The sequence below is a fragment of the Cygnus olor genome, chromosome 2 (genome assembly GCF_009769625.2).
Source record: "Cygnus olor isolate bCygOlo1 chromosome 2, bCygOlo1.pri.v2, whole genome shotgun sequence".
NCBI classification, from domain to species: Eukaryota; Metazoa; Chordata; class Aves; order Anseriformes; family Anatidae; genus Cygnus; species Cygnus olor.
Window position 1 is genome coordinate 52,460,660 of NC_049170.1, and position 12,426 is coordinate 52,473,085.

Consider the following 12,426-nt stretch of genomic DNA (forward strand, 5'->3'; position numbering starts at 1 on the left):
AAAGACACGTCAAAAGCTGTGCTGCTGCCAGCCCTGCTCGTATTTGTTTCCATCTCAGCACACGTGGTGAGCAACAGGAAAGGGAGCAGGAAAGCGCAGAGCATTCTGCAGGCAGTGACTCAGCCCCTGTCCAACCTTTCACACCGGCAGCCACAGAAATAAGGAGATGGCAGCCTCTCCTCACGGACAGCCTGCTCACAAAAGAGCTGTTCCTTTCCTTACCTGCCCCTGATATCACAGCCAGGCAAGGCGCTTGCAGGACAAGTGAGAAGTGACCATGAAAGACAGAGGCAAGCAGGCAACAACAGCCAAAGGGTAGACACAGAGCATAAGCACAACCGAGGCATATTAGGCACACTGAAATAAATAGAGCTTGTTGAAAGACTTCTCCCAGCTGCATTCAGTACTCACCCAAGGCTGGCTCTAGCCTTAGACAAAGGCAGCGAAGTCTGCACAGATGCAAAGCAACCGTGACTGCACTTTCCAATTTTTTTGCAATGGCACTAGAGAGCCAAGCTCAGAGCAGATGCTCGTCATGCTGCTGGCCAGGTAAGGGCTGTACGTATGGGGCGGAGGATGCAGCAACCACAAGGGACAGGTGGGGACCGCAACCACATACAGCCATCGGTGACATCTCCCTTTAGCCAGGGCCCCGGCGGATTGGAGAGCACATTTCTGCCTGGCACAGTCCTCAGCAGTCCTCCCTTCCCCAGGGGAGAAGGAATTACTCTGCCCTGCTAACACTGAGGTCAGAGTCATGTGCTATTAATGATACTAAATCAGAGTCGTTGAATTCTTGGAGAAGAGTGGGACCACTTTAAATATATCCACATATCCAAATTTTTAAATCTAAAGTTGTATCTTCCTTCATATCTACCTGTTAGGCATGTTCTCTTAAAACCTACATTACAAACTGAAGAGTGGAAATGTTTTGCGGAAGTCATCAAGGAAAAGACACTTAATGAAGTTCAGGTTGAAAATGCACATTAACCAATCTTACACTAGTTTCTTGAAACACGTAACTAGATTCTTGTCCCTCTTAAGCTGGCCTTAACTCAGTGTAAATGAGGATACTCTGACTCAAGCAGGCTTGACAAATATCTCGTTTTTTCCATGAGTTCAAACAATCAAGCACAAAACTTAAAAGTACTTGTTTGATGCTCATCCACAAGTTGTTAAAATAATGTTTATTCTGGAATTTTAAAAAAAACCCTCTGTACAATGGCTTCTGACATACTTCCAATATCCGTTAGTCAGGTACATCAAAGTCACTATTGCCAGAGAAAACTGGGTTCATTTTCCCATGCTGACAAAAAGAAAACAGAAGAGCACTAATATATGTAGGGCTTTCATGAGCTCACTCAACCTCAGCCTTTATCACTCCCAGCAGCTTTCTTTGATCTGAATTTGCAGGATAGAAAGTCCTCACTGACAACTATAGGCAATGCATGACCTGGGCAATTTCTCTGCAGCATAGACTGCAGAGACAAAGGTTCAATAGGCCAATTTTTGTTTAGATTTTCTGATTGCCCTTGAAAAATACATACAAGACTTAAAAGAAAAAAAAAGGCATCTGACTACTCAGAAAATAACAGGGAAACAAAACCTAACAAAATCTCACAGTCATTGTATGACATTTCAAGATTTCGCTTAAGAAAAAATAAATGCTGAGACTGTATATAGATGGCGTATGTTCTCTGACAGTCTTAAAATGCATATTTTCCCCATTTAATACTGGTATTTATTATTATTTGCTATGTAAATATCTCTTAGAGTTACAAATTATCAAAAACCGAATGGCAGATAAGTCTTTAGATAAGGCAAGACAGACTAATGCCAAATGTTCTTTAGGAAAGCATCCTCTATCAGCATGGATAACATCCTTCTAGCAGGGGACAAGCAATCTCAAGCAACCCTATCTCAGAGGTTTGTCTATCCCCCATTACTCTGCTCCTGTAACCTAAAGGTGCTGCTAGATCTTACCGATGTACAAAAGATGCAGCTGCATTCCTGAAGAGTGGTCATCTTATCCAGGGAATATTCACAGAGACATAGCTTGCAAGTGAGCAGCGGCTCCAGAGCTAACTCTCCAGCTTCTGACTTGTCAGCTGTCATGGTGAGAGGGCAAGCCTTCCCAGCAGAGCCCATCCGCTCACCAATCGTCCGCTTTGCCTGAAAAGAGAAATCAACAGCTGAAACATCCCACAGGCCACATAGTCACTTCTCATTGATCTGAGAACTTACAGCTCGGATCCATAAAAGCCCCTGCACACCCAAATTTACTACTTCAGCATCTCGGTGCCAGTTTCACGCTTCAGGATGTTCAAAATTTACCAAGAATATGCTTGAGAGCTCAGCTCCCCAAAAGGCCTGAACTGGGTTGCATTCTCAGAGAATATTTACCTCATTGGCATGAAGCATGTCAGTCACGCCATTTATCACCAAATTTAAAAAAAATCACATAGATGAGATATTATCTATATTGTATGCAACAGAACACCAGTCAAAGCCCTCACCAAAGTCCTAGGAGCAAGGATCTGACTTGGGACAATTAATTCTGTATTTGAAAAAATGCTTATATATGTACACATACACACCACTCTGCCCTCTCAAACGAGTTTCAGAGTCATACCCCTCCCGTTACTGTGAATCCTGCAGTCATTGAGGCACCCACACAGTTTCAGCTCTGCTCCCACCTTCCATTTGACATGGGGGCTCTCCTGGGCAGTGCAAGACAACTGCAAGTACAGACTCCCACTCCATAGGCAAGCACTTCAAACATTTAGCCTCTAATATAAGTGGCAGGTACCACAAACTGTACCTTCTCCTTGAGTTGTCACTGAGACAGTGAGCTAACAGTCCCTACCAAGATGGGGAGCAAAGGCATCTAAACCCAGGAAAGCCTTTCACATCGCATGTCCTACATGATACGGGGCTGAAACTTAAACCCAAAGGAGTAAGAGTGTTTCATGAATAGTTCTCTTTCTGCATTCCCTTGACTATGATGGATAGCTGCCTGCTCAGGTCTGTGTTTTTTTGGTATCCCACTCACTGGCATGCAACTCTTCAATCTATATCACAGGGCTCTTAGGCATATAAATGAGGTTTGTGAACCGTAAACTATGTGCACTAGCACTTCGACATAGGGATACTCAAAATAGTCATGTTTCTACCACACATTATGTCACACCAGTGCTTGGGGAAGTAATGTCTCTCCCTTGAGAAGGAGCAATGGATTGGAATCTGATTCCATTATATGTGGAGATACCATGCTCATATATATAATGTTTTCTGACCTTTTCTGAACATTTGAAAACACCGCACCATAACCATTAAAAAATTCAAGATCCCCATTCTTACCCACTTACACTGAAAGAGAAATTAAAGAAAATGATCTCGTGCTTAAACTGAAACAACAGTATGGAAGTTTGCAGATTTTGTTCACCTCAAAATAGAGGGTGGGTTTTGGTGCAGTATTTAGGGCACAGGAAAATCTATCGCCGTCTCCAAAAAGCATGGCCTGAATTCCTGACTTGCTTCTGAATATACTTTGCCGATGCCAAGAGGACCTTCACACACATTTCTTATAAGGAGAGACACGGTGGCCAGCTGCACACGGACACTTGCACCAGCACAAAGCGAGAGCACAGCACTACTAAATCTAAAAAGCCTCATTACAAATGGAGGCTACACAACTATGAAAACTGCAGAGGATCAAGACCCATTCACGTGCCTGTGAGATCTGACATCTCACGAGGCAAACAGGAGATCCCTTTGGTCCACTCGTGCTTCCCTCCCCTGCAGCCCTAAGTGTCCTCATGGCAGGGCTGTCAGGTCACGTTTGGCAGCGTGTCACTGCTGGTGTTCTGCTGCTCCCCGAGCAGCCATGGCAGTTGCACCCAGTCGGTGTGTACACAATGCATCAGCTTCAGTACCTGCTGAATTTCTCCCCAGAAGGAGAAATTATGGTGTTCATGAAGCAAGAGGGGACAGCACATGTGAAATTTGCCCCACAGCTCACATCTCACTGCATGTCATACGGTTGAGCCCCATCTCCATGCCTACCCCTTGAGACTCATGTCTGGTGTTCCCTTGTGTCTGCAAGAAGACCATTTCTCTTCAAAAGCTGTGAAACCACAACAAACCTGGGTGGAGCACACTTACGCTCTTTTTCAGTCTGTATTTTCCTAGCCCAGCCTGACAGAGAAGGTGTCACCTGTCCCTTTGGATATCTTTCCTTTAAGCACCCGGTCTGAGACACACAAAAGTCATAGCCAAGATTCTGGCAACCAACTTGCTTTGGTTAGCCACAAGGAAATTCTCCCATTAATGGCTTGCTATCTCTTGTTCAAAAGATATGCCACGCCTGCATTATTCTTGGCTCAGTCCCCGCCAGCTGCCATGCAGACCCCCACAACTCGCCCCATATGGCTGCTGAGCTGGGCTGCCCGCAGGGCCAGGAGCCTTGGAGCAAAGCCTCCCTCTGAGTCAGAAACTGCAAGACTCTTCTGTAATTACTGCAACAGGGGGGAAAAGGGAGTGAGTCACTGGAAATGCTACAGCAGATCAAGAACTACCTGTTATTTTGAACATGCTAGACATTATCTCAATATTTAGCAGGATTATAACGCATTTACTCAGGTATGCTTTTCAACATCAGCTGCATCCGTACAGGTAAGCTACCCACCTCCATGAGCAGCGCACCCAGCAGACAGCACCAGCAAACCTGGCCGACCAGAGAATCCTACCCCCAGTGCAGGCCGGGCTGCCTCACCTCACCACAACCTCGTTCACCCCAGGGGGGTTCAGCAAACAAAGCAGCCATGACCACAGCCCCATGGGCACAGCACCTGAAGAAGGCACCATGGCTACTACAAGCAGTTCTCTCTCCATGCCCCCTGAGGAGCTGGCTTGTCCATAAGCACTTCTCCAGGTCAGGCTGGCACAGGTAAGGCCACCCTGTTAGTACCTGAAAATCTGTCCATCGAAGAGGGAGAGCGTGCACGGCCTGCTCCTTTTCCTGGAGCAACCCAACCAACTGGTCTCTGCTTCTGCCCACCAGAATAGCTACTTGTGCTGCCAGTGCCAAGGAAAGCATGCAGGAAGAAGAGTTAACGGTCACGGAGAGGGATAGCCCCATCCAGTGGCAAGAGAAACTGGGCCTGGGAATCACAGAATCACAGAATTGTACAGGTTGGAAGGGACCTCAAGAGATCATCGGGTCCAACCCCCCTGCCAAAGCAGGTTCCCTAGAGCAGGCTGCCCAGGTAGGCGTCCAGATGGGCCTTGAATATCTCCAGAGAAGGAGACTCCAAAACCTCCCTGGGCAGCCTGTTCCAGTGCTCTGTCACCCTCACCGTGAAGAAGTTCTTTTGCATGTTGATGTGGAACTTCCTGTGCTCCATTTTGTGGCCATTGCCCCTTGTCCTGTCCACACAAACCACAAAAAGAGGTTGGCCAAATCTCTGTCTCCCACACTTAAGATATTTGTAAACATTGATAAGATCCCCTCTCAGTCTTCTTTTCTCCAGGCTGAACAGACCCAGGTCTCTCAGCCTTTCCTCACAGGGAAGATGCTCCAGGCCCCATATCATTTTTGTGGCCCTCCGCTGGACTCTTTCCAGGAGATCTGTGTTTTTTGTACTGGGGAGCCCAGAACTGGACACAGTACTCCAGGTGAGGCCTGACCAGGGCAGAGTAGAGGGGAAGGAAGGAGGTTCAATCCCATGTTTCAGGTGGTGGAAATGATGGGGAGAGAAATTTACTTGTCTTCCTCCAGCTCTCACCCTCTACTCCTTCTCTCCCAACGACTCAAGGCCCATTGTCCCCTCCTGAGCTCTCAAACCATCTACTGAACTTTACTACCCCTGGCAGAACTGACTTTTCCATCCACTGCGGAGCAGCTGTGAACTTCAAACTCATCCGCTCCACATTTTTATGGCTTTCACTTTGCCTGGCCTTGTCCCACAGACTGTCATTAGTTAATTATGCATCCATTAGCTCTCTTTACAGTGGATTAAAATTCCTACTGTAATTACAAGTTGCCAAGACTTTAGGCTGAAAACAAAACATCTTGGATGTATGAGTCCTGCAGGGGAAGAGGGAGTCACCGAAGAATGAGTTGGGGACAAAGAGGACAGCATTCCACATCTGATTATATTAATAAAAATGACCTGAAATAAAAGTAAATGGAAAGTTTCTGGGAACCTCACACAGACAGGATACATCTGTAAGCACTAAGATCTTCCTTTTCTTCTTTTTCTTACTCACAAACACAAATACCCCAATTATGACAGAATCCCCTATAAAGTGATATATGCCTCATGGAAACCCAAATACAGCACATAATTTTGCACAAAAACCTCCACTGAACAATAACAAAGGCTGCATGAGATGTTGTAGAACAAGGATAAACACATCTTAGGGATGCTCTAACCCAGAGGAACACATTAGACTAAATTCTGTACCAGTATAAATCAGTCAAACTGGGTCAAACTGGCCAAACTGGCCCCAGTGAGCATAAACACTCCTGTCTAAGGGCCCAAGATCCAAGTCTTTTTACTTGCATCTATCAGCCACATACTTTCACACACACACACAGACCGTGTTCCTTTTACATTACATGGAATTTCCAGGAAATGGGATGTATTTCCGCAAATTGTGTGTTGCAAGGTTTATAAGGAAGAGGACCTGTTGAGGACATTCATCCTTCCCTGGCTCTGACGCTACTGGTGTCAATGCTCTAGGATAAGGCATGACGAAAAAGCCTGAACGAATGAGAGCAAACTGGATGGGGTCAGTCCTGGGAGGGGGTAAACTGCACAGTCACCAGGAGCAGTTTGCTGAGCGCTCAGACCTGTACACCCTTCTGCTTCCTTCAGCTGCCTGCAGGCTCTTTTGCTTTGCCTTAGGGAGGTGACAAAGCTTTCACGTAGAACTGAAATGTCTCAGCGCCTTCCATAAGCAAGAAAACACACAGGCACAGTCAAAGTGAGTGAGAAAGGACTCAGGAGAAGCAGAAGGATAAGTAAATACAAAAACACTAACACGAAAGCATCAGAGGTTTTGAGCAAAGTAAGAAAAACACGACAGCAAAAGCACAGGAGGAAGGTGTATAGAACCCGTCTGCCTTCAGGGCCTCCTGACACTACGGACCACCAGCGTCTGGCTTTGAAAACTACTTCCCTACAGCAAATATCCGCTGTACCTACTCCTGGACAGGTACCGTTGCACATCTTGCTATTAGTGTCCTGAAGTGGAAACTATTAACCACCACAGGTATGCTGAATTGGCTACGTTTACTCCTGTGGGTACGGAGCAGAACAGGTTATAGCATTTGTCACATTTTGTGGCCTCCAGATCAAGAGCCAGGACAGACGCAGCAGACACAACCCCCTGGGAAGGTCTTCCAGGGCCTATACCATGAGATCCCATGAAGGTATTCACCTCACACATCTGCAGGATAGACGCTTCAAATTGCATCCTCAAGTGTGTATTTCAGAAGGTAAAAAAATCATGAGAAGCAACCCGGCAAGCACCGAGGTCAGAGCAGAACCTGTACCCTGTACCACTTGTGGGAAGAGGTAGAGGAGCTGGGAATGAAGGACTGAAGGTGATCCTAGGAAAAATGGGAGGCCGGGGAGGCATTGTGTTAATTTTGGGGTCAGTTTCTCACCATCCAAATCTATTCTAATTTGCAAGAATCTAATTTTCCCCAAGTAGAGTCTGTTTTGCCGGTGCTGGCATGTGGCAAGCGATCTCCTTGCCTTTATCTCAACCCAGTGAGTTTTCCCTCTGACGTCCCCTCGTGTCCTGTTGAGGAGGGGGAGTGAGAGCACAGCTGGGTAGGCATTGGGCAGCCAGCCAAGGTCAAGCCAGCACAGCTCCACAGAGGTGTTAAAAACTGATGCAAGCAAGGGCTGACACTTTCCCCTGTGAGCACACACTGTAAGGTAACATCCTTGTCACGGTCATACAAAGGCTCGCTTAAGTCTGCCCAGGTGCCTCAAACCCAGATTACTGGGCTCAAAGAACAAAAGTTGCTCTGTGCATGTGACAGAGCAAACAAGCCAGGCAGTCTGCTGAGCTGCAACATCAGAAAGACATTGTCTGAGTGCCTGCAATCAACTCACTGTATTTAGCTAAAAAAAGTGAGTGGGTGTGACTTTCGCCTCTCAGAAAGATCACATAAAATCATGAAAGCCTTCTGCACTGATGCTGGAGGAGAATGAATGGATTACATTCAGCACCATAAGTCATCCTTTCATTTCTCACACGCTGCATCCAATAACAACAGAGTTCTTAGAGAAGCGACATGGAGCCTCCTGTTTACAAACAATTCTGCTGGAGTTAGTAGTTCCATGCTTTCAGCTCAATGCTGAGTTTAAAGGAAGTCAAGAAATGTACAAAAGCGTACAAACTACTCCAAGAAACATTCACAGGATAAAAAGGGCCCTTCATGTGTTTTTCAGGCAGGTGGCCCATCCTGTGGGACCGGGTTAGCCCTGTTGTCCCCTCTGCCCCAACATCCTCCCTTGGCTTGCAATCGACCAGCACCCAGGCATGGACCTGCATGAACATGGGATCATGAAGAGGTCTGGGATTAGGTGTAAGGTCATGTGTTGCCCTAACACGTAACATAGCACTTCCCCATTTTACAAAAAGAAAAAAAAAACTTTTAGTATCAGAACTACTGACAGCACCTGCCTGAAGTTCCCATTTAGTGTACCAGGTAATCACCAAGCTTTACCGAAGAAGAATTTGCAAGTGCTGTAATTGTTTCTCATGCCCTAGAGATTTTTGAAGTACTCCACCCATTACGAAATGACTTCAATGCCATATAAAAACCTGTTTTGACATTGTTCAACTCAGCATTTGGTTGTTTCCTGTAACTAAGGTTCGCCCCTAAATAATAATAGTAATTCCTGAAAAATACAAGCATGCAAAACCAATCCTAAAAATCAGGCCCCTGGGGAAAAAGAGTAATTATAGAAATATGTCAAAAATATAACAGAGTGGTATTAAGGTAATGGGGTCAGATCACAGAAGATATAAACCAAGATGTGAAATTAGGACACATGAAGACAGATGTCAGAAACCTATGTGTTTCTAAGATCAGCTTCAACAAAACTCTATCCTCTTTACCAGCTTTGGTTACAAGTCCTTAGCTGGCCCAGTTCTCCCAAGACAACGTTATTCAAATCATAGAATGGCTTGGGTTGGAAGGGACCTTAAAGACCATAAAGACCACCCTGTGCCAACCCCCTGCCATGGGCAGAGACACCTCCCACCAGACCAGGTTGCCCAAAGCCCCATCCAGCCTGGCCTTGAACACCTCCAGGGATGGGGCATCCACAGCTTCTCTGGGCAAACTGTGCCAATGCCTCACCACCCTCTGAGTGAAGAATTTATTCCTTATGTCTAATCTAAACGTACCCTCTTTCAGTTTTAAACCATTCCCCCTTGTCCTATCATTATTTGCCCAAGCAAAAATTTGCTGTCCATCATTTTTATAAGCCCCCTTTATTGAAAAGTTGCAATGAGGTCACCCTGGAGCCTTCTCTTTTCCAAGCTGAACATCCCCAGCTCTCTCAGCCTTTCTTCACAGGAGGGGTGCTCCAGCCCTCTGAGCACCTTCAGGGCCCTCCTCTGGACCTGCTCTAACAGCTCCACATCCTTCTTCTGCTGCTACTCAAAATCCACATTTAAGGCAGGTTTTTTAAATTCAACGGTTCTGCACAAGGTATTGGTGTGAATCAAGCAGGCTATTATTTCTGTGGTCTAATAGACTCACCACTAAACCACAATGCATTAATTTCTTCTTTTGATATGCACTGCCTACACAGAGCTGCCAATCTCGTCTATACAGCATTACTTACGAAGTACTGGTTCAGTAAGGCTGTAAAACATATGATTAAAGCTCCCGTTCAGGAAAGCCTTCATCTTCAAGGAGGACACTTAATCATATGCTTAAGTGTTCCTGTGTATCAAAGGATAAGTATTTTGCTTTATTACGATGGGATTATTAACAAGTTACACAAGTACTTAGATTTTTCGAAATTCTGCTGTCCAAAAAAGCAACCACGAATGAAAGGTCTAATTTAAAATACATTTTAATATATTCAGAATTACTGTATTACACCTGTGCCTTAATGCAAGCAAGCCGATGACTTGATTACATACATGTCTAAGGAAAACCCGTTTTTGGACTACCATAATAAGCCACCAAGCTGAAGTATCAGAAAGTATATCAATAGCTGTTCTGTCTGAGCAGAGCTTAAGAAAAATAGATGCGTAATACTTCATGAACTGTAAAAATTGTATTTTAAGAAAACTTCTTTAAAGAACAAGCAGCCGAAGTAAATGTGCTGTCTGGTACATGAGAACACACTGAAGGCAATTTCTCTCACTTGTTTTCATTGGAAAGGTGGGAAAAAACAAGCCCTTGAGCTGCTGTTCAAGAAGCACTGGCCATACAGAGTATTTTCATATCATGCTAGCAACCAAGAAATAAATATATAAAATATTTTGGAAAAGAATGTAGTAATCAGGAAGCCTCTTGCACAGACACAGAAAAAGTAAGGGACAGGCTGCACTAATTAAGAATATCATCCAGCTTCCTGCCAGGTATTTTTATACTAGCATTTTAGGACAACTAAAGCACACATTGAACAACTTCCCAAATCCCACATGAACCCAGTAATTTCAAATCATTCTAATAAATCAAACCGTCATTAGGGCACATGTAAATCATGACACTCCACGACTCTTTATGGGCATACTTGCTGGGTAACACTGCATCTTTACTGTAATTCTGTACTGTAAAACTGCACAGTAAGAATAACATGGAGATTTTAGAAGTTTTTCACTGTAACTTTTAGCAACACTACATCGGTATGTCCTCAGGGAATTCTTTTGCAAGATGGTTGTGGATATTAATTGAATAAATATAACAAACCTCTGTTTTTTTTCCAAAATAGATGTGACTCATTGCAATTGTGGGAATTCTTTGTGTTTCCTTGTAATACTGCTTTAGAATAAGGTAGGGGGAAAAATGTGGGGTTTTCCCCCTTCCATTCCTAAAAAGCTGAGGAGTCCAAGAGAAAGGAATCCAACAGCTAACGTTGAAATAATTGCTGTTACTCCTAGCTGACAGGCAGCTAGGAAGAACAGTTTCCAATCACTTACTTACAAAAGACTGAAAAAGAAACAATGCACCCTGATGCTAAACTGCAGTGCACAATCCAAGCATGGTCTTCATCTCTCCTCAGCACTGACAGCAGCCACACCACAGAAGTATTGACCGACTCCATAAGGACAGACATGAGCCTTTCTGCATGGGAAGCCGTCAGATTGTTGTATTGCAGAAGCCACCACCTACAGCCAGTTCTGCTGGAACCGGGCTTGAACTGGGACATCCCGATGCTCAGGATCAGCTCTGTCAACGTCAGCAGATCTACTGCCCGCGGGTCCTGCGGGCATCACGTTGGGGACGAGCCAGATGAACCAAGCTTGCTTTGCCCGAGCAGTGTGGTGGTGCTCCAGTCCTGCAGATGGTCACTGGCTGGATTCTCCTAAAGTTTTATGTTCACCCTGGCAGTCACAGAGCTGTAGGAAGTTATCAGCACAAAATGCAGTGGAACAGGCAAACTGCAGCTAGATGATAGCACCGGCGTATTTTGACATCAAACATTTCCAAATATTTCCACAACACATCCAAACAACAAAATTGTACCAACTGGAATTTCAAGTATTAGTTACCAAGGTGAGATTAGACTCTAAAGCTTATCTAAATAACACTCCCTTTTCTTAATGATACTGTGCATTGCCTGCCAATGCTAAGCTATGAGGAATTTCCATCCTAACTAGTTTGGTGTACTTTATTTTTAACTTCCTGTTGACAAGAGGTAATATACCACTACTAAAAAAAACCCCACTCTTCATGACATTAATGACAAAAGCAAATGATATGTCTTCCTTTTTGATCACATGAAGGGTTTTGGTAACTGCAGCATAGTAAGTAAAAAGGAATTAAGCCCTTGGGATGTCAAGTGGGTTGATAACTCAGCTAGCTGTCTCAGCCAAAACAGGAATAGGAAGTGAAATGTAACAATTTGCCTTTGACATAGAAAAAAAATGTTTGTTTTTGCTAATCGGATAACAAAACCTTGGGATATGTCAACTCCTTGAACTAGATTGTTTATAGGTTAGATAGGATATTTTCAGAACATATTTGTGACATTGGCTTGTTCCAACGTCAAGGATTTCTGGAAGGTATTTGTAAACTCATGTCGTTAAAGTGAAAGCAGTGGCACTGTATTTGACAGAGGGGCCAACCTCATCTGTTTGCTCAGAGCATGTTCTCTTCTCAGAAGACACTAACTGGGCCATCGGACTCCTCTGGCTGCAGATGGTTCCTTCTTCAGA

The 12,426-nt window shown here is 44.7% G+C and overlaps 1 protein-coding gene across 2 annotated transcripts in view; it reads right to left on the reverse strand.

Annotated features, from left to right (window-relative positions):
• Positions 1 to 12,426, reverse strand: part of RNF144B (ring finger protein 144B) — a 52,276-nt gene that overhangs the window by 31,701 nt on the left and 8,149 nt on the right. For both annotated transcript variants that reach the window (XM_040547940.1, XM_040547939.1), the window contains exon 2: positions 1,984 to 2,172. In XM_040547940.1, coding sequence (XP_040403874.1) covers positions 1,984 to 2,148 — 165 coding nt within the window. In that variant the 5' untranslated portion in view covers positions 2,149 to 2,172. The remainder of the gene's footprint in view (positions 1 to 1,983; positions 2,173 to 12,426) is intronic.